We start from the raw sequence: 23,009 nt of genomic DNA on the forward strand, positions 1-23,009 counted from the left end.
AACTGTTAATTTATAAATACTTTATGCGTTACTAACCAAGCGTGAGGTCAAGACGGCTGGGTATTGGCGAATTCTTTTTTCGCATTTTTATGGACCGAGACGAAGTCGAGGTCCATAAAATTGTTAAAAAAGAACTCAGCTAATAGCCAGCCATCTTGACCGAACAAGCTCGGTTGATAAAGGACTTGTTACATTGCAAAAAGATTTCGCTTTATTAAGAATTAAGAATGACTTGTTTACTTCGACAGCCGGGAAAGAAAGTCAAATGTGTTTGTAGTACAACAAGCTCACGAGAGCCGTTTCTGTTTTCTTTGTTTTGGCTATCTTCTAATAACATTTATTGTTACTTCGCTCGCAGCGCCCGTGGGCAAGATGAAGCGAATCCTGTGATCTGATTGGCTACCCTAGCGGGTAAGATGGCCCATCTTGCCCGCTCGGGATTGCCCGTATTGATACCGCGCATGATAAAAATGAAATTAGAACTACGTTCGTACTTCTTGGACAATTTCGGCAATGGAAATGCAAAAGTGGAAGAAGATAGTCAAAACAAAGAAAAGAGAAACGAATCTCGTGATTTTATTGTGCGACAAACACAGTTGGCTTCCTTTCCTGGCTCTCGATGTAAACAAGTCATTCTTAAAGTGCTACTGAGACCAAATTTAGCGTTCGCCAGATGTTTCACTTTTTAGAATCCTTACCGGCTACTTACCACTCTCACAAAATTTGGAATGAAAATTCAAAGTGAAAGTCTGTTTTTTCAGCTTTGTTTTCCTCGATTCAACGTCCGCCATTACTCAAAGTGCGAAATGGCCGCGCGTATTTGTGACGTCATATTATCCCCTAAACTTATGCGCAGGCTCTTAACCAAGAAGTGGACGGAGATTATTGTACCTGAAAAGTTCAAGGAGCGTCTATCGTCGTTTTGAGGCCGCAAATGGCACCCTTGAGTTATGTTGTGCAGGATTGAGCAATTAATATTTAATACAAATGCTGAAATATCACTACACGGGCCAAACGAAATAGTTACGAAAGCTAATTGATGGCATTCGTACGCCTACATCGCTCAAACCTACACCCGAAAGGAGTATCGACGTAGATTAGGCATGAAAAAGGATTGCCCCGGGTGCCACTCCTAGAATACGGAAAACATTTTTCAGCTGACCATGTCTCCAAGAAGTTACCAAAGGGCGAGTGTTGTTAGATCGTGATCGTTCCGTTCGTTCTCAGCTCACGTTTTCTAGACCTCGAGAACATGCAACGATTGAACTTTCCGTGAGTTAAATTTGTTTTGATTTTCTTTGTTCTCTATTTATTTATTCTCCAAGACTCATAATCCGCCATGTAAGATTTGTACACAAAAATATTTGTTCTTCTGGAATAAAGTCTTACCTTTCCTTTTAAAATTGCTTTAATGTGGCAATATTAGCTTCAATTCCAGAATATCAATAGATCTATATTGCTGTAGTAGTATGAGAAATTGTCTACATTCCTAACTTAACCAGGCCTGACAAAAGCCATGGAAAAGGCCTCTGCAATTGAGAATATAAGCTTTCTGGCGGGATACCATTCTGTGGTTAATCAATTTGCCCCAAAGATGTGGACCAGCTTTTACCTGTACTCTGCAGGTTTATTAAATTTCATATAAAGCACAGTACAGATAGTTAATTTCACCGTATAAGAACAGCAAAGCACTAATTATATTTCTGGGGGCAGGTCAAATTAGTTCCTCCATGATATGCATAGCATGACCGCACTGATAACTTCAAAGAAGAAAGGTTGGAACAGGTACATTTATTTACTTATAGTTATGGTTGACCGCAATATTCTGTTTTCTAATTCTTGCAGTGGTTTTAGAAACAATTTGGTAGTCAATTACTTATTCTCAATTATTGTGATAAATATGGGCTATCAATCCTGCCACTGGCAGCTTGAAGGGAAACAAAGGTGGAAAATCAAGGCCAGCCACGTCTTAGGGTAACCTACCCAAAGTACAAGGATGTAAAGGAAATGTCATGATAAGCCAAGGTAGCATTAAATTATGGTGAAGTTTTGCATAGTGCATAGATCGAGCAGATGCCTACCAACTTACATAAATGCTTCACTGTAAAAACAAATGTGCAGCATGTGTGATCAGACTCCTTTTTTTGTTTTCTCAATCATTCATCATCTTGATAACCATATCAATAGAAGATATTTAAAAAAGTGGCCAATGAGCTAGAAAATGGTATGCCAGGTGCTTTATACTTGATGCTTGACAAGGGGTCAGAAGAGCAAGCCATAAAAAAGCATTAATGATATCAATGTGTGTTCCAATAATCCCTGGGTAAACAGTGGTACTTGTACTGACTGAGTGAACAGTTATGTTTATGCTTATCAGCCTGGATTCTAAGGATTCCATTGTGAAATGAGAAGGAAAAGAAAACTGTGATTTGTTTATAATGGTGACCTTGACAGGATTCCTTCTGAATTTTTTGTTACTATTTCCATCCATTACTGGAAACTCCACAATGCAGTGGATAAACGAGTGTTTATCCACTGCATTGTGCTTTTCATCTTTTATTCCGACAATGAAAAGCTGCACAAACACGAGTCCATAGTAATGTGTAATAAGTAAAACACAATTCATGGAATTAAACAAGCTATTGATCTTCTTCGAAACAGTTTCGCTAGGAAAAGCGTTGAATAACGGCCAAAAGGCATTGAATTACAAAGAAAAAGGTTTGAACTTCCAGCGAAATAAGATCAAGGGTAAACTGGCTGGAAGAGTACTGCTCGAAGACACCTTAAAACAATAAACATAGCCTTTCAAGAGATATTTTCATGCTGTTACAAAAGCTTAACTAAGAACATGTGCTAAAACTTCTGCGTCACCAGTTAGCCGCTTTTGAAGCTGTAGCTCCCTCATTTCTTCACTAGCCATGTCTAAATGTTTTCCTCAAAAGCGACGGCCTCTTCCTCGGTTGCACGTGGCTCTACTTGTTCGTCGCACGGAGCGCGATATAGCCAATATTTCTCCTCAACACCAAAGTAAAGAACTGCGACGATTTTCGAGCAAGATCGCCACTAAATTTACTATTTACATCAACAGAGCTTCGATGAAAGGAATAATTTGATGTCAATGAGGAAAGACACTGAAAATTATCGTTGGCTCAGTAGTTGTAGTTTGAGCCATGGCGGACGAAATTTGGTGGGTTTTAGTCAAGTTTTTTTCGGACTTTTCTTACCGCGATAGGTCTGAATTGGATTTTTTTCCTTTCGTTTAGGATCTAAACTTAAATTGTGGGCATAAAAATCTTGTTTTGAAGAACATCAATTTTCGTCTCCGTAGCACTTTAGTTTTTAGTAATATAAAGCGAAATCTTTTTGCAATATAATAAATCCTTTATTAACCGAGCTTGTTCGGTCAAGATAGCGAAATGTTAGCCTCGTTATTTTTTCGCATTTTTATGGATCTCGACTTCGTCTCGGTCTATAAAAATACAAAAAAAGAACTCGGCCAATATCCAGCCATCTTGACCTCACCTCACGCTTGGTTAATAACGCATATTTATCAATCAAAGGAAACTGTAAATAAGTCACGGATATATTGCGTTTGAATGAGTTTTGAAGAATATTAAATTCCAGTTGGTAACTCCCGGATACAGTTGAAACTTCTTGGTATTCATCTTTAAACTGCTGGGGTGATGTTGGGTGAATGGTCAGAATTCACATTTCAGCTATCGGTTAGTACAAAATACAGACTACAAACCGGGTACGAAATGCAGACTAGGTAATAATAACAATAATAATAATAATAATAATAATAATAATAATGATAATAATCCATCTATATAGCGCCTTTTCTACAAGATTCAAAGGCGCTGTTTACAAAAATTTGATAAAGCTAGAAAGTAAAATAATCACAAGAAATTGACATTAAAACTAGGCGCTAACTACACAATAGATAAATGTACAAAATAGATAGGAACTATTTATCGATTCATGAACATCACGATTCATAAGCTCGAATAAAAAGAAATGTCTTAAGTTTGCGTTTAAAATCGTCAATCGAGTTTGCAGATTTAATATCCTCAGGTAAGTTATTCCAAAGTTCCGAAGCAGCAACAGAAAAAGCTCGTTTACCATATGAATTGAGATTAAAAAGGGTTTAAACTACTAGATTTTTATTAGAAGATCTAAGATTGCGGTTGGGTTTATACAATTGAAGGAATTCCAGTGTATAGATTGGAGCGCGATCATGTAGCAAAGGGAAACAGGGAGCCAGTAAAGATCTCTCAGGACTGGAGTAACATGAAAAATTCTAGGACACTGGTTGACAAGGCGAGCGGCATAATTTTGAACATGTTGAAGCTTTCGAATAAGATAGGATGGTAGACCGTACAATAAAGAATTACAATAATCAAGTTTAAAAGCTATGAAGGAATGAATAATGATCTTTTCTGCATCATGAGTAAGATATTTGCGTATGAAGCCAATGTTACGAAGATGAGAGAAGGAAGATTTACAGACTACATTGACATGAGGTACCATACAAAGGGACTGATCAAAGATAACACCAATATTTCGCGCACTGGGGGAGCAGGATACGGCCTCATTTGATATGTCAACAGAAGACAGTGGCGGCCGAGGTCGATGGAAGGAGGATATTACGAGAACTTCAGACTTATCTTTATTTAATTTCAGCTTGTTGGAAAGCATCCATGCATCCATATCCCGAACACAGTTTACCAATTTGGTGTTACTCAGATTCATATCAGAAACAGACGACGTCCTGAACGTAATATATAGCTGAGTGTCATTGGCATAAAAGTGATAGAACATTTGATGTTGTTGAGCAATATCGCCTAGAGGGGATGTGTGCAATGAATATAACAACGGGCCGAGAACGGATCCCTGCGGTACACCAGACTCAAGAACATGAGAAGCAGAGCATGCATCATTAGCCTGCACAAACTGTGTGTGCGATCGGAAAGATACGATCGAAACCATTTCAGTACAGCTCCAGTAATTCCAAAGCGATTGAACAGTCACGAGAGGAGAAGACCATGATCGACAGTATCAAATGGAGCCGAAAGATCGAGGAGTACTAGGATAACTGAATTATTTGATCTATCGCCATGGCTATGTCATTGTAAACTCTAATAAGAGCCGTCTCTGTACTATGATGATAATAATAATAATATAGATCGCTTTCTATAGCGCATTTCCATGTAAATGCTCTAATGCGCTTTACAACACTGTGCAGGGGACTTTTCCAGACTGCCGGCGGCAGTTTACAATTAATAATTAGAGAAATTTTACAGATGCCCCCTTCCCCCATCCCCCATCCCCCATCCCCAGTAAACAGGCCAGACCACATCACAGTAATCTTGTGATATGGGTTCTTTAACGTCCCCTGCCGAAATTAACTATTGATAGGTGCAGGAGACGGGACCTCCGGCTTTACGTCCTGTCCCAGAAGACGAAGCAATGTGAGTGAAGCGTCTTGCTTAAGGACTCAACGTCAAGCCCCAGCCAAGACTTGAACCCGGGCCATCTGACCCAGAGTCCAGCGCACTGACCACTGGACTACTCACGCCTCACTATGATTACTATGATTACTGTTATAGGCTGACGGATATAATTCACCAAGGTCGTTAGTATCTAACTATTGAATCAGCTGTTTAGCAACACATTTTTCAATAGTTTTGGATATGAAACGAAGATTAGAAATAGGCCTGTAGTTCTTGAAGTCGTTCAAATCCAACGAAGGCTAGGTTGTTTTAAGTATTTTAGGCATCTGACCAGTTTCCAATTTAATCGAAGATCCATTCAAAATCCAAGCGCTAAAAGCCAGAAGCCAAAACATTTTCGAGAAATGCAGCTTTCGAAGCGATCAGCATCCGCGGCCCCGATTTCGTGTGCCAAGGAGCAACCGTCACGCTGTTTGCCCCACGCTGATTGGATGATGCTAAACAATGCCCGATTACAAATACCTCATGTAGGAGGAGAGTCAGGGGCATATTCGCACCAGCGATTCATCTACTGACTAGCCTTGTGTGAGGTTTATGTCGCGTGACGGAAACCCGACACGACGTCAACCCTCATTGTTCGCGTAAACCAATGAGCTTTGAGAGAATACTTGGGACAAAACCGCGAAAACCTAGAAATACAAAAATATTTACTTAATTATTCCCGAAGGAAGTTCCCGAAAAGATGCCATTGGGCTTGAATAAGATTAGATTTTGAACATTTGGATATTTTAATCTTAAACTTACCATGCCTTTAGGGATATAAAAAGCGAAGCAGAAGGTCCATAGCCGACATCAGGATTTTTCTCTTTCCATAATGTACAAGACATCGCCAGGGCAATCGTTAGTTATCTTTATCCGGAATTCGAAAATAATCCCAAGTATCGTCATCAAAGAGGGTTGACGTCGTTGGCGGTTAGCGCTTGGTTTTTGAATGGATCTTCGATTGAATGCGACGAGAGGAAGCGTCAACCTTTCAGTTTATCTGTTTCCGATTTGGAAGCCGGGCGATTCTTATTTCTGGCTGAAAATCGGCTTCGCGCAGGAGCCGTCGAAAATGAGCTTTCCACCCTTGTCTCCTTCTTATAACGTATGGTAACAGTCGTGGCAAAACCCACCAAATCGCTCAAATTCGCCAATTAGAGCCACAGAAACGACAATACACAGCAAGTGAGGTAGGTTTACATTTATTTTGAGCTTTAACTCAGACATTTCATGATATAAGTTTACGATAATAAGACTCTTCAATATTCTCCCATACATATATCTTATTAACCAAGCACGAGGGCCGTACTGGGAGAATATCGGCCCGAGGTCTTGACAGTACGGACCGAGCGCAGCGAGGTCCGTACAAAAAAGACCGAGGGCCGATATTCTTCCAGTACGGTCCCGAGCAAGCTTGGTTAATAAGAGATTTATTATACGACTGAAGTTCAAAGGGACACAAGTGCGGTATCAATCGGGACCATTCGGGACAGTGCCCGGTCCAATACTTAGAGAATATTGGACCGGCAAAAGAGCATTTTGACTGGTTGATTTTAGTTATTGGCCCTCTGACTGCCCGAGTCGTGTAATAAATTCCTTTATATTTCGAATAAACAACTAGACTCGTCGCTTGTCTGGGCTCCCTGTGGAACAACTGGACCCAGAACAAAAACTAGATTTCTTTAGGATTCTTTTAGAATCGCTAAAGCTTTAAGAAGAGTTATAGTAGCAATATTGGTATAAACTGATGTCAAACTGTTGGCGATTTTATCAAGTTTGATCAACCAAATGTTTCTTATATTCTAGGTCCAAAGGCAAGACATAGCTTGTAGCACATGTCAAAAAGTTTGTAAAAGTAAACGAGGTCTAAGCAGACACACGACTATTAAACACAAAGATAACAACCAAGGTCCCAAACAAGATGTACAAGAGGAAGAATCAAGGCAAAGAATAGCATTTACAAGCGATATCTTGAACGATCTGGTGAACAACGTGAAAACGACAATAAGCAAAAGAAAAGTGTTTACAAAAGCAATGCGAGACGAAACATCATCAATCCAGTTTAACATTTGCGAAGGATCGAAAGAGTTTGAAGAGATACGGACTATCTTCGGCCTTTTCTTTGTCATTTTCTCTGATACAGCTGAGAGATAAAGTTTAAGATATATGTTAACGTTTTTATTAAGAATTTAACTGAGGTACGTAGTCGATTTCGCATGTTTTGGCGGGCCGTATACCAAAAAGTGGTATCCGGTCTTTTCGTCCAAGAGTCTTTTCGTCTAAGTCTTTTCGTCTTAAGTCTTAGGTCCATTCGTGCAATATCAAGTCTTTTCGTCAAAGTTACAACATTATTTTAAATGAAGTTGTAACGCAATATATTTTATTAGATAATGACAAAAATAAAGACTTGCCGTTTAATTATTTCGCGCAAAAGAAATGGGAATATTAGGCTTGTTGTGAAGTGTCTTTTAGGCGTAATAGACAACTAAGTGTAACATCACTAAATGTCCGACATAACCAACAATATAGTCCAACATGATAAAGAAATAAAACTAAGCCAAAAATGACCCCAAATAAGCATATTCTCTGTGTACCTATGGTAATTCACGACGTTGAATTCGTAAACGAGGATTGGTGACTAAAGCTATCGGTACCAAAATGGCAACGCCTCGCACTAACAAGTTCTTTATATAACCTTATCTAACCTTCTAAAAGGTAATTATTTGCCTCGAGAAGACCTAACAATTCGCCGAACCGACTTAGATGAAAAAACTTTGGGACGAAAAGACTTGGACGAAAAGACTGTAATTCCTAATAAGCACACCGCTAAATCGCTAGAATTATACACACAAACTTACTTATTTCGATGTCATTTTCATGAAAATGCTTTTCGCAACTAAATACTTTGTCATTTGCGATCTGTCGTTGGAAATTACTATCTGTAATTCCGTATTTCTTGAGCTCATGGAGCCAAATCTTTGCGCCATTTGCGATAGGCTTCGTTCCGAGGTGCTGGAAGCTTCCATATTCCAATTCCCTTGGTTTTACGGCAAGTTCCACAGCCAACTACGGAACACTTATCGCCAGGCATATTTTTGAGTTAAAATCTATGCCTTTTTAGTCAAGCAAACAGTCGACAACCCAATCTTTAGTCAACAACCCAATCTTTGATCAAAAAGCGCTTGTTCTTAACAGATCGTGCATTGAGAAGTGAAAAAGCCACAGAACGTTGAGCTCGCAATTTAATTGGAGTTTCAATATCCTCAGATAATGAAACAGGGATCAAAGTTTGAATCCGCGGTCTAGAAGGAAGTGGTGTTACACAACGACGACTGATTAACACGGTAATCGAAGAATTAAGACATTTATTCCTCTTCTTACCAGACCGTTTTCCACGATATCTGAGTAAGGAAGCATTTTTTAGTCGAGCCAGTAATTCAGAGCTTGGTTTTAGGTTGATATTTTGGCCATAACTGAAACCTGGCTTCAACCATAGTTAATCGAGGGGACAGGTTAGGAAGGTCGGCGAACTTCAAAGGGGTAGGTTATTGTTCAACTTTTTGGTGCGTGACGTCACGACTACCGTGCATCACAATACAATGCAGCGTTGTTCGAGTATGGTTGATAGAGAAATGTTTTGACTTTAAATGATTTTAATTACTGTTTGCTTGACTAAAAAGGCATAGATTTTAACTCAAAAATATGCCTGGCGATAAGTGTTCCGTAGTTGGCTGTGGAACTTGCCGTAAATCGCCACCTCTGGAGCGAATTTTGAGCAAATCGTTCCTGAAGTAAGTAAGACATCGAGGCATATTACCATAACGAACAAAATGAAGACCAAGGTGTGCAGTCGAAGGAGATACAGGCAAACTCTGAGATGAGCGATGGGCAACCGTGGATGCGTTGAGATGCAATACCTGGTTATTATCAAAAATCGACGAGGACCAGGGTTTTTAAATCTATCCTTCGTAGATGAATGCATACATAGCCGCGTTTGTGCCAAGAAGAAACGGGTCGACGTGGTATTCCTTTAGAAGATAGATTAAAACATCCAAATGGCGATGGGAAATTGAGGTCAGTTCTTACTAGAGACCAGAATGGCGAGATGCTGCGATTAGAGAGTGGTGGGACGTACAAAGGACTGCAAACAACAATAAACAGCGATACGAACGCTAAAAATCTCTGAGCGACAGAAATCGTGGCAGCCATCTTGGCGCCTTTTTACATTTACATCACTATTTACAAAATGCAGTCTGCAGACTGCAAATTAGGTACAGAATGTAGACTGGAAATTTTGAAAACTGTTTTTTTCATCTGATACACGATAACCTTACCGAGTGTCACGCAGTCGCCTTTTAGCAATCACTTTCATGATCATTTGCACTATTTCGGAATAATCCTTGCCCGTTTCCTCGCATATTTTGTGTTTAACAAAGTGGCCACTGGATTCAGTTTTTAAAAAAGCGACCACAATCGCTCTCAAATAGAATTTCAGGCCTTCGTATAGTCTTGTCATTTCGCGCGCGAGATGTCAATATTGAAACAAAAAGACAGCTTTTGTATGTGGTACGAACTCTTCACCTTTTAAACCGATGTGTTTATTTTCATTTTGTTGACAAAAATGAGGACTTAGAACCAAAACTTTTCCTTCGACTTGATATGATTTTCACAAAGTAATGTTTGCGTAGTCACCGAAGAGATGAGAGCTAAACCTATCAGAAAAGTTAGCAATTGGCCAGTCACGAAAGCAACGCTTCGCTTTCCCCTATAAAAAATTTGCAAGTTACTCAGTTTAGCGATATATAACAATATAAATACTGACGGCTCGCAGTGAGAAGAATGAAGGCTTGAAATTGTATTGAGGAACGATTGTGGCCTGGACGCTTTGTTAAAAACAAGATATACACGGGAACGGGAGGGGAGGGGGCATTGTTAGATTTACCTTCAATCGATTGTAAACTGCTTAGCAGTCTGGTAAAGTTCCCCGCCCAGTGTTGTAGAGCGCCATGAGCTCAAGATATGAGCGCTATATAAATAGAAATTATTATTATTATTAACGGTGGCTTGCTTATTTGAGGCAATCCCGAACCATCGAGTTTGGATTCGAGTTCGAGTTCGAGTTCGAGTTGGACTTCGAGTTGGACCTCGAGTAAAACTTCGAGTTAGGAAATTTTAAGAATCCAAATCAATAAAGTTAATAAGTTAAATGATTATGACACCGTTCCTAGACCGTCCTCACCGCGTGCTGAACAGATGCTATGGACGACAGTACAAGGTAAGTTTACCAATTTTGTTAAAGAACTTAGCTGTCTTTTAATTTTTGACTGAATTGTTTTCTTTTTAGTGAGGAATCAGACGTTGGACCCACCAACCCGCCAACTCCGTCCACGCGTTCGGAGCCGATTGAGATTTCTTCCTCGCCAGAGAAAGAACCCGCGGGCAATGATCTTTTGTCAGTTATCTTTTCATTATATTTATCTAATGACCGCTTTTTCGGAGCAGAGCGATTTTCTGATACCACCTCTATGTTTACAAAAAAGTTAAACGCGGACTAGGTGGCGAATGGTAAATGCGAGACTTTGCGAGACGGCGAGACCAGCGTCATGTCTGCGTGACCGAGACGTTTTGAGGTGCCAGACCTCGGCTTTGCAAAAAATTCGAGATCGCTCAAAAACTGGACTGCAAGACCGTGAAATTTGACTGAAATGTTGCGAGACCTGTATATTTATTCAGAGACCGTTGCCTCTCCTGAAAAAAGATATATATGTAAACCCATATGTTAGAATTATTACGAATTATCGACCTACTGAGACCAACTCCATTATTGTTACTGTTGGCTTATGTAGTTGTTGTAATTAGCAACTAACAAAGTTGAATGTGATTTTACACAGTTATAATTTTTGGTAGTTTTGATTTTAGATATTTTGGGAAAATAAGAATTTAAATATTTCTTAAAATTATGATATTTTTTAAAATATGAAAACTCGAAGTCCAACTCGAAGTCCAACTCGAACTCGAACTCGAACTCCAACTCGAATCCAAACTCGAAGGATTATTTTTCCCCTCATTTGACAGTTGACGGTAAAAATATTGCGGGTTTTGACGGTTGAGGGTTGACGGTTGACGTTTAATATTTTGGCCATTTGACGGTTGACGGTTATTACCCCATTGAGACCCTCCTGTAAAATCACTACCCCTCCCAGCCATATTTATCAGAGTAATTCAGTGTTCGCCCATTTCCTCATCAAAGTCGCATTCCTAAGAAGATTTTTACCGCGCATTTCGATGTGACGCTTACAAATGTTCAAATAGCCGAGGGGAAAAAGATGAAAAACTATCGCGGCAAATATGACCGACAAGCTGCCTCTGCACCTCAATGATACCCGAGTGAAATCATCAAGCAACAGCCGTAACAACACAGGCTAAATGAAACTGTTAAGAATTGGGAAATTCGCACGTGTAAATACGCCCGATAGTGACTTCTTTGGTTAGTGCTCAGTTCTTAAGTTGCTCACTCACTAAATCGAATTCAGTAACGCTGGAATGAGGTCGATTTATAATCGTGTCTGTTTTACTGGATAACCTTTGGAAGGCAGTGATTTGGCAAAAAAAAAAAAAAAAAAAACGTCCCACGTGTTTAACACGATGATCGCTGGTTTGCATTTCCTAAATCAATCCCAACTTCAGTGGATAAACAGATAAACTGAAACCAGGAGAGGATCAGTCAGACAGATCGGCTATGATTACCATTGCTCCGGATAGGTTAGTTATGCTGAGAATTCAAGTATCGAAGCTTGTAGATGTATTTTCAACTTATGACTTGGTTGTTTAGTTACCTAGTTACAAGTTTCTGAATTTATACTTAATCGCTTGATTAACTTAGCGGTCATTTCTGAAGATGCACGTCCGAGTATAAGAAACGTTAATTACACAGTAGACAGAGTGTTTTTTTTTTTCATTTTTTTTTTCGCCTTATGGCCAAATTGCTGTAAACTTTAAATAAAGGTGCGAGAAAATATATATGTGGAGAGGCCGTGAGCGAGAATCGCTTGCTTTGCATCCTAACCGCATGTGGACAAGCTAAGCAGGCTTTGACGTAGAGGAAGTCGGACATAACAATAGAAAACATGACACCCTCCCTTTCAAGGGTTCCCCGAAGAAGTTCACGACACCGTCACGGTCTGTGGTTCCCCCGAAGAAGTTTACAGGGAAGGAAGAACGCTTCGCGATACATGTCATTCACATCTTTGCAGTCATCACAAATCATCTGGAGTTGCACGACAAGCAGTTTGAATGAAAGGTGAGTTGTTTTCATTCGAAATGACCGACTGATCATTCAAGTATTTTTAACTTCGACAAGAAGAGATTTCGGAAAGAACCGCGTCTGTTCAGTTATTATCTCGCCTCCTAAAGCGAGGAACTAATGAAAAGGTATTTTCAAAACATCTACTGCCTCGATAATCGTTTAAAAGGAAATGTTGTACTGTTTCAGTGGGGAAGAAAGATGCCTATGCATTATGAAGGTGAATCGCAGTAGTTTATCGTCTCGAAAGGTTGCTCTGAAGACGGCACGATGCATTTCGACCAATTGCCCCTTCAGCGTAAATATTAGAATTCGTATCATCCCGTTAACAGAAAACTTTTATTGCATCATTTTAAAACTTTCCTACTAAAGTGTTTCATAAGAGTTTATTCCTGAGATATCGGCCAAAAAGTAAAACCCTAGCTGCTCGGCGTCGGTTGCCATAACAGTTACGCGGCCAGAAGACAGAGCATTTTTGAATTGCTTGTAGAGGACAACGGTGAAGTATCTATCAGCTATCATTATTATGTTAGTGGGGTATGTTAATTGAAACACAGACATGTAAAATTTTTCCTCAAGAGGCATTTTATTGGTGATGGGAAACGCTCGAAGATTTCTATTTTAAGCTGGTTTGCTTAATATAATAGCAATCAATATTCGTGAGTGGGTTCAGACGCAAACAAGGGCACGTGACGTCGCCCGGCATTGTCAAACAGTCGAAAACAACGGGCAACGTTCCAAAATATGATTTCACACATGAAAGCAGCTGCTTATAATATATATGGGTAATAGTTATACCTTTTAACTTCGTCTCGCTCTTAAATATGTCAGTCTTGACTTCGCTCTCACGATTAAGTTCAATTAATAATTGAAGACGGCCACCGTAATAAACAAGTTGCGATATTTAAATTAAAATTTTATTCCGTTTATCTGGAGTATTCGTATGGGAAGTTCTTAGCCCGCTTATCGAAATTCCCCGAGTAATAGAGGAACGAGATACTCAGTTTGACTGACACTGAAGGGGCTCATTGTAAGAGGCTTTAGGAAGGCAATCGATATGGTAGATAACAATAATTGACAGAAATGACCTACGTGACAAAATTTTGTTCTGGATTTCTCGTTTTTATTCTGTTGGACGCTTAGAGGATGTTGTATAAATCGAAAAAGTCTTCCAGTCTACCTTAGGAACAGTTTCTGGTGCCTGACAGAGCTAAATTTTTTGTGGCCTCTGTAGTTTTTATTATGAATTTAAAATATGTGCCATTTGTTGCGAGGCTTAATTAAACAACTTGACTGAATTGTTATCGAATTAAGGTTATCATTTGTAGTGAGATGGCAGACAATAAGCATTTTGAAAATACTGGTATTGCTGAAAAATGTTATAATTCTAAAACATGGCTCGCATCAGTCGCTTGTTTTATCATCCATATAATCATTATATTTGCGTTACGTTGAGACCTAGCTGTCACGAAAATATATCGTGATGAAAATGCTAAGCCGCTGGGATTATTCTCAAATGAATGCTTACTTTTTATTCCAGTGTTTTCTGAGAAATATTGATGTTAGTGGCGATTATATTGTGACTCCATACCCACTCGCACAACACTTGGAGCAGGAATTACTTGTGAATAAGAGGCGGAAATATTCAAACTACTAAAAAGGTAAATAACATGCTTTTTACAGACGCTGCAAAAATCCTTTGCGAACACATCAAGGTGACGTAAGGTTGAAAACCATCTATCGTCAACACTCAAAAAAGCTACCACTTCCTCTATCTAAGAAGCCCTCCCCCGCCGGGGCCCTTTTTTAAGCCCTCCTCCCATGCCTCCCCCAAACGAAAACTACAAAGATACTCCCAAAGAGCAACATATACTAATCGGAATGAGAATGAGTCTCAAATGTACAAAATAAAACGCAAAGACATCTCGGCAGCAATGAAACAGGGACTTAAAATACGCTTTAAGAGTCGACTTCATCGCCTGGTGGGGATTGCATCGTAACATTATTAGCATCGCCATCAACGGTTGTTAGACATTCCATAACATGGGACTAACGTTTACATAATCATTAAACTTGTTTGAGTTTCTCATATCCATTGGGAGATTACTCTTCCCTACATCGATTTTTTCAGTTTCTTAAAATGGCTGATTTTCTGAATTTAAAATGTTTGCAGTTCCTCGATGGCTGAAGACCATATTGTCAATTCCAGTAACAGCAGCTTCGAACCAAAGAATTTCACCGTGTGTGGTTCTTCAGACTGTATCCCGTGGCTTGTTGTAAGCATTACTGAATGTCTGGCCATAGTCATCCTTAATTTCATTACCATCATTGTCTTTGTGAAGCAGCGCAAGCTACAGCGCCGAAGCACATATCTGATCATTCATTTAGCAGTAGTGGATCTCTTGGTTGGAGCTGTCTCTGGGCCTGTGATTATTGCTTATTTATTTGAGTTTTACCAAGACTCAAAAGAGAGGCATATATTTCCCATAATAAGTGATTTATTTCCTACAACTTCAATAGCAAATCTTGCTGTCATTGCTTTAGAAAGACGCCATGCTACATTTTACCCGTTTAAGTATCGAGAAGTTAAGAAATGGGTTTATGGGATAGTCATTGCTGCCGTTTGGTTAGTAACTTTGGGCAGAGAGATCGCTCAAGATATTTTGTACTCTCGAGAAGAAAGTTCGCCTCTTACGATAATGTTTTCAAGATTTAGTTATGTATTATATTCGTCAGTTTTTCTTAGTATTATTTGTATCTCTTACATTGCAATTTTTATGAAAATCCGATGCAGTCCCAATCCTCAACATCCTGGTACAACCAGAAGAGAAAGAAGACTCACGACCACCCTTCTTTTTGTGACGCTTGCGTCTTTGCTAACTTGGCTGCCATCTACCCTTTTCAGAGTAGCTATATTTTGGAGTGACAGTATGATGTCCTTTCAGTCCCTTTTTTATATTTACGTGACAGTGGCAGCATTGATTGGTGCCAGTTCCTTGGTAAATCCAATTGTGTATGCCGTAAGGATGCCAGAATTTAGAGAAGGTTTGGCAGAAATATTCCGCAAGGCCCCGAACCATGCAAATGAGGCTGATTCACCACTAAGGACTTGTGAGCCCTCCCATCCCTAACATGTATCCCTTATCCACAAATTAAACTCTTCACAAGAATCGGGTCCTGAAATTTCTTGCCAGTATACCGTGTTCTTGCTTCTTCCATGATACAATGATTGTCACCTTTTGGAAATGTAGTGTTTATAGCCATAGCACGTGTGCTTGTTAAGTATAAACTAATTCATAATCAACATGCAATTTCTGTATTAATGCATTATAATATCATAATTAATGGGTTGAGTCAAGGGGTAAAGGGATTCTATCAAGAGTAGGATGATGACTTTCGCTTAAGGAATCAGTCGCATGTTTGAATCGGAATGACCGACAACAGTCCTTCCTACCAGGAATACTCTCACGCGGACGGTTAGATCACGGGCTCACATGGTCACTTGGTCACATGGTCATATTAAAGTGTTAATGAGGATTCTTTTTGTAAATATTAGTTTGCAAATATTATATGTATATTTAGTTCTCCAGGAAGGAAAGTAGAGAACAAGTAAACTGTAATTGGGCTATGTAATGGTATTATTTGTAATGCAAGTCTCGTAAGTTGTACAGGTTTCTGAGACTATTAAATGTTAAATTTGGAAAAATTCAAATAAATGCGCATTGGAAAATCCTCTTCTCACGTTGCTTGTCTTATCAGCATCGAAAAAACCTTGTGTGGTATGAAACCCCCGATGATTTTGTAGTCATTATTTTATAGCAGTGACTAATATGTGGTCTTAAATATAACTGAAAAACTTCGTTTTTTATGATCTATCTTTGTCCCAAATCAGAGTGACTGTAAAAAATGGGAAAGAGAAGGACATTACTGCTTTCTCTGAAGTTCAGCTTGACGCTTAGACAGGAGTTAAATTACTTTTTAAACCAGATGTCGACACAGTAACCTTTCAAGAATCTAATGTTTTTTTCTTTTTCGAATTAGTTTTCGTCCACGGAAAGAGTACTTTATTTCACCTGTTTTCACTTGAAAGTAAGTTTCAGATTAGCTCTCTTGCTTTCAAATTAGAAAAAATAATTTCCGTCCGAGAACCTCTGCAAATGAATAACGAAAAACTTGAAATACTGTACATTTTCGAAAAAGTTGCCGGCTGCCTGTTTTTAAAATTTCTGCCAAAAGGCAGGACACTGATCGGAGGGAGGGCGCTGAGAGGGGAGCGCTTATTAAGTTTTCGTTTCAACGTACTGCAACTTTATTTTGGCTAAACACTTAATGAAAAGACAAAAACTAAAGCATTGTCCTCATGGACGTAGAGTCAGTGTGGAGATTGGATTAATTGGAAGTGACTGAACGATTCCGTTGTAGTCGAAGCTTAGTTAGTTATCTACAGATTGGCAATAGAAACACAGGTTTTCTTTGTATCCCTACTCTTAGTAGACTTTTCGGTAAAAAGGAGGGGAACGCTTATTCAAAAGGGGCGCTTGTTGGACTTCATGGTCTAGGGGGTATGCGTTTACTCGGTGAAGGGTGTTTATCAGAGCGCGGGCGCTTATTCGAGGAATAAGTTATCTTAAGGCTTGGATCAGGAGCTTGCCCCCTCCACCTCGATCGTTCTTCCCCAAGGATTGGGCCTTGCGAATTTTCAGCCGAAGCCACTGAAATGAACAAGTAAAACGAAGGTTGATGATATGACAAAACGAATTGAATGATAATAAGTTACTAATAGAACTAATTTTGCTTCTTCTAATAGTAATAACTAGATAAAAGAAATCTTAAAAAAATATTCTTTAAAAATGTTCTGGTTTTATTTTGTGTTCATTTTGCGTGTCGAGTATGAAAAATATCCCCCCTCCGAAAATAAGCTCCTTTGCATATTTTCGGAACCTTTAAACAGAGTATTAGGACTATGATAGATTCTTGACCTTCAACTCGTAGTTACTGTTTGAAAGATCACTACATCGATCGATGCGTTATCAAGGCGTGAAAGTATGTCGACAAACAGGCAAATATAAGTACTACTGCAGTAGATCACACAACGCCAGTTTGGGTTAAATACAAAGCGAGGAAACTGAAATCGGAAATAATTGCACACGGTAAACCTTGCGGCGTAGTTACAGGTAATCAAATGATTTCGAGTGCAATTGGAAGATTAAGTATGATCGAATACAATTTTCAAGTGTTAAAAAAAACTCAAGCTGAAATTTTATTTTGAGTCGAAGATAAACAGTGACACGAAGAGCATAGTTTCCCTCAAGTGAAAGTTTAATAGCTGATCACTGCTTCCGAAAATTTTTAACTCGCGCGTCTGTTAAATAATTTAGTGGTGTGGGAGTCTCCCTTGTTTAATTTCACTACTATTTTTAATAAATTTTTGTGCGCAAGTCGTCATTTGAAATCTATCGAAAACTCGAAAGACTCAAAAAACCGAAAAAAAATTAGGCTATGTCGAATTTTCCGTTGCCAAAATCCTCGCCAGATTAAAGAACGCTTCTCCAACTGCTAGCCCATTATCAAGTAGCCCATCCTGTCAGCTAACAATGTCTAGGAAAAGAAAACATTAAGCGTCCTGTATTTGCATAAGTTGACCGGCGTCGTAGCGGAGGAAAATGTCGACAAAAATACGTTCGGGGGACGTAGCAGTGCCTCAGATCGTTGGTAAAACAGAACCCCGTTGGGGTATCTGATGCTTTTTTCAAGAATTGAGGCTGGGTTAAGCCTTTTTTTTCTCATGCAAAGCTTTATCTTCATCATCAAGTGAGGTCTTACAGGTGGACTATTATCTCCCTCTTTCCAAAGCAAACCACTCATTAGATGCCTAGTAAAGTTAATCAAATTGGCCAATAGCGTTTTGTTAAAAACTTTCAACTGATATTTTAATCCATTCGCTGTTTTCAGTTTGCCAGGTTTTGTTATAAGATAAAAGATGAGATTTGCCTTAGTTAAAAACGACCCTTCGTGATGGAAATAAATTCTATTCACGTACAGCCGCTGGTAATCGAGCCTAGTTCTTTAGAAAATTCAATTGTTTACACCATAAGGATGCCAGAATTTAGAGCAGGTGGTGTTATAAAAATACTTTGCAAGGTGCCTAACCGTACAGGTCCGGTAGATTTACCACTTTAGTATCACTAAACAGCAATATTAGAATGTGGTAACCCAGATACGTCAACCGGTGTACAAATGTTAATATGCTTGTTTACGATGATGCCTGAGATAAGCAAACTCTACAATAATCTAGAGTTCAATAACCCCCTCCTTTCACCGAAATAAAAGGGAGAATTTTTTTCGCATATACCGTTTCGACAATCCAGTCCGATGCTATTCCTAGATCAAACTTATGAAAGTGACTTGACTCTCGAAAAGACTGGGCATTGTTCACATTGGTAACAATGTCACCCCGTCCCGGACCAAATTTGACCAACAGTTTCACTCACGGAAGTTAAAACCTTGCGAATCTTTACAAGGTTGTTCTCAAGACAAAAGAATTGTAACACCTAGTCGAAGCAGATTTTAAGAGATTGTATGGGAAAATGGAGTCAGAATTATGAGTTTACTCGTATACCTTGGGAAAAGGCAGGCTTGAATTTGAGTATTTCTTTTTCGTAGCGATGGAAGCTTTAACCGATGCAGGCTACATTCCCAAGTACGCAGCGAAAGAATATCCCATTCTTACACAGCTAGTTTGAAAAAACAATCTTTCCCATACATTTTCTTAAACTGTTTCGGCGCCATTTTGCTTGTAACACGAGAGCCGCCTCCGCCATATTGTCCCAAATTTCTGGCAATGCAGATATCCATATGAAGCTTCCCATTAGAGGAAAGCAAGTACCTTTTACTATCAAATGGTTCAATATACATTGTAGCGCTATTTTGGAAAAAATTATATTTACGCAATAAACCATACTTTATGAGATAGAATAAATATATGAAAATCATATATTTTGAACTGCGGTATTTGATACGTATGATGGACGATCCTCGCAGTAGATAGCGCTATTTGAGCAATAGCGAAATTCAGACCTGAAAAAAATCAGGCCTGTACGGGACTCGAACCACTGACCTCTGCGATACTAGTGCAGCGCTCTAACCAATTGAGCTAACAAGCCAACTGAGAGCAGGCCGTTAAGTTGATTCGTAATGAACCCGTGAAAGTGATGAATGAGATAGAATAAATATATGAAAATCATATATTTTGAACTGCGGTATTTGATACGTATGATGGACGATCTACTGCGAGGATCGTCCATCATACGTATCAAATACCGCAGTTCAAAATATATGATTTTCATATATTTATTCTATCTCATTCATCACTTTCACGGGTTCATTACGAATCAACTTAACGGCCTGCTCTCAGTTGGCTTGTTAGCTCAATTGGTTAGAGCGCTGCACTAGTATCGCAGAGGTCAGTGGTTCGAGTCCCGTACAGGCCTGATTTTTTTCAGGTCTGAATTTCGCTATTGCTCAAATAGCGCTATCTACTGCGAGGATCGTCCATCATACAAACCATACTTTATATCAGTTTACTGGCTAATAAACCAGAGTAAGTAGCGGGGACTGGAAAGATTTGTGAACTACTCGGCTGCACCTTGTGGTTTACAAACCTTTGTAGCGTTCTCCCAACATCCCACGTGGTTTATTATCCTATTAACCGTAAAAAGGTGTGGTTCACTGCTTTTATGACCTAAATGAGTGAGGTTTGTCAGAGAGAATGCTAAATTTAATCTTACATTGAGATCAAGTCACTGATTCTCATTTACTGAGTGATATAACTTAGAAACAAGGTGTCCTCTGATTGGTCAAAAATCTATTGGACGAGATAAATCAATACAAACAAGCAGCTAAAAATTTCAAACGTGCTTGACTTTTCCCACGCAACATTATCTTTAACAGCAATTGCGACTTAAAGCGATATTGCCTTCAAGTCCATCAAGTGGTCTCGAAGATTCTCTCAGCCGTACTGAAATAGCTGTCAGAACTCTGCACGGAAGCTTTTACCATTTTTGCGGTTTTATTTTCCGCTTGTTTCGCTGTATGTGATACAAGAAATTCGCTTAAAAGGCACCTGAGCTTCAGAAAAGTCTCTCACTCGCTGAATCGAAATATTACTCTGTTAGCAAGCTGGTTTAGAAGATAACGAAATTGTTCATTTGATATTGTAAGAGATGGATTCATATAAATCATTGATAGACAAGTTGAGGTATGGGTAATGAATTCAACTTTTTACAGAACCATTTTTTTAAATACAGTTTGTGTTTCGCCCATGAAGTACATTCAGTTCAAAATTAGGACCTATTTTAGGATTTTTCAATCAATGGCACCTGAATTTTGGTTACTGATCTTCATCATTTAATGCACTTATGTTACAATATTGAGTTTACATTACAAAACTTGGGTTCACATTACATTCGATCAATTCGTATAAAGCTTCTATCTTTTTAATACAATAATTGTAAATTTTTATTAAACTTTTTTACCCATATTTATTGTTTACTACTAAGAAAAGAATGAAGTCCAGTACCACTTCCTCAATCTCAGCTTGCCCCGAACAGCATATTTCTAAAAAAGTAAATGAAATAATAGTCTCTTTTGAATTTTTTTTTCATTATTCTGCGAATTAATGACACTCGTTGTGATTATCGTAAAACTACCTTCTCACTGAATTTATTGATGTCCTTTATAAGTTGCCACATCACTTTAAACCTAGCGATTTTCATGGATAATTTGTAACTGGATTAAGTTCAGGCATTTTTCTTGGGTAAGTCATGTTACTCGATAAGACCTCCTTAACCTCATCGAGTCCGTGATAACTTTACAGGGGACTCGATGATATTAACGAATTGGCTCAACTACCCAAGAATTCCCAGGATTCTTCTAATCAAGGGGTCTTAATGGAAGTAAAGATAAGCCGTAAGACGGCGAACAAAAAAAAAACATTAGCCGTTAGGCATAAAAATTAACAAATTTTTAATCGTTAGTCGTCAAGAAAGTTAACCGAAAAAACATATTTTTTTAAACATAACGGAAATAAATCAACTGTTAGCCGTTAGCCCTAATGGGTAATTTTGACATTTGTTAAGCTGATCATCGTTTATGGTAATGATGAAACTCGGTTGCTTTCAGCTGGTCATTTTTTTTTTTATATGATTACAGTATTTAGATGTACCTTCAAAAAGCGGTTCTTCGTGAGTGAAAGTAATTGTAGTACATGGACCTCGCCGCATCTAAACTTGATATAACAGTACTATAATTAAGGCGACGAACTTGAAAATTTTGTCGTTATACTCCGTATTCAATACCTTTAGCCGTCATCAATAATATGACTTATAATTAGACCTAAAAGCGCTTCTTAGAATCATCAATCAAAGAGCCCTTGCAAGTAATGACAGAATAAGGGATGCTTTGTGGCAGTTTGAAAAGGAAATTTCGGGAAGCGAGAGATTTCAAGACATTCATCATGCAGGAATATAGTCTTTCTTCGGATGTAATTTTGTCAGTTATTGCTAAGGTGCTAAATGGACTAAAAATAAGTTGACTCAAACTATCTCCTATCCATTTGAAATAAATAAACTGGGATTAAGAAGCAGTAGTAATTAATAACAGATATTTCATTGTACAGGTCATCAAAATTGACATGTTCTTTATTTATACCGCAACAATGCAGATCGTTATCTTAACCAAGCACGGCAATGACTCTTCAGTTAAACGTATTTAAAGATCCTACAATTTCACGGTCTTGTAGGCGCAATGGCTGGGAACACAAGTTATACTGCTTCAAATAACAAAAAAAGAACCAATAAAACAAGCGGCAAAACAATGCAAAGAAATACAAGGAAGAGAATAGGGAAAAAAAGCTAAAAGAATAAGAAAAGAAGTGAAACGACCTGGGAGACAAATACTGCCCATGAATTTGTCTTTAAGCGACCAATTTAGCCTCTTTTTTTTCTTGAATGGACAATTCATTTCTAAAACTAAAAACTAATTACATGCTGATCGTCGATCTCCTAGTTAGTGCAGTCTCGAATCCTGATTTCATTGTAGAGGAATTTTCGTGCATTTGTTATCAGACGGATGTTCCTATTGAAGCAAGCTTTTTGCGGTTCCTGTTTCCCGTCATCTCCCTGGTCAATCTAGTAGGTATTTCTTTAGAACGA

The 23,009-nt window shown here is 38.7% G+C and overlaps 1 protein-coding gene across 3 annotated transcripts; it reads left to right on the forward strand.

Annotated features, from left to right (window-relative positions):
* The first annotated feature begins 8,991 nt into the window (after nucleotides 1-8,991).
* On the forward strand, nucleotides 8,992-16,528 carry LOC111333447 (neuropeptide Y receptor type 2). 3 transcript variants are annotated; one of them, XR_015998670.1, is made up of 3 exons: nucleotides 8,992-10,770; nucleotides 10,840-12,795; nucleotides 14,339-14,449. XR_015998670.1 is itself a non-coding variant. In XM_088753151.1 (3 exons), exons 1-3 carry the CDS (start codon nucleotides 12,235-12,237, stop codon nucleotides 14,346-14,348), a joined length of 186 nt encoding a protein of 61 aa, XP_088609277.1. In that variant the 5' UTR covers nucleotides 9,069-12,234; the 3' UTR covers nucleotides 14,349-14,449. The 3 variants fall into 3 exon arrangements, 2 of the variants coding, with proteins under 2 accessions (XP_088609277.1, XP_022794752.2); XM_088753151.1 differs by having other exon boundaries at nucleotides 9,069-12,257; nucleotides 12,643-12,795; XM_022939017.2 differs by lacking the exon at nucleotides 8,992-10,770 and adding an exon at nucleotides 14,972-16,528 and having other exon boundaries at nucleotides 12,467-12,795; nucleotides 14,339-14,459.
* Nucleotides 16,529-23,009: the final 6,481 nt, after the last annotated feature.

The sequence above is a fragment of the Stylophora pistillata genome, chromosome 3 (assembly GCF_964205215.1).
Source record: "Stylophora pistillata chromosome 3, jaStyPist1.2, whole genome shotgun sequence".
NCBI lineage: Eukaryota > Metazoa > Cnidaria > Anthozoa > Scleractinia > Pocilloporidae > Stylophora > Stylophora pistillata.

Bases quoted from the DNA above. Each gene is read 5' to 3' on its own strand.
- LOC111333447 (XM_022939017.2), top strand. From the start codon at position 14,979: ATGGCTGAAGACCATATTGTCAATTCCAGTAACAGCAGCTTCGAACCA.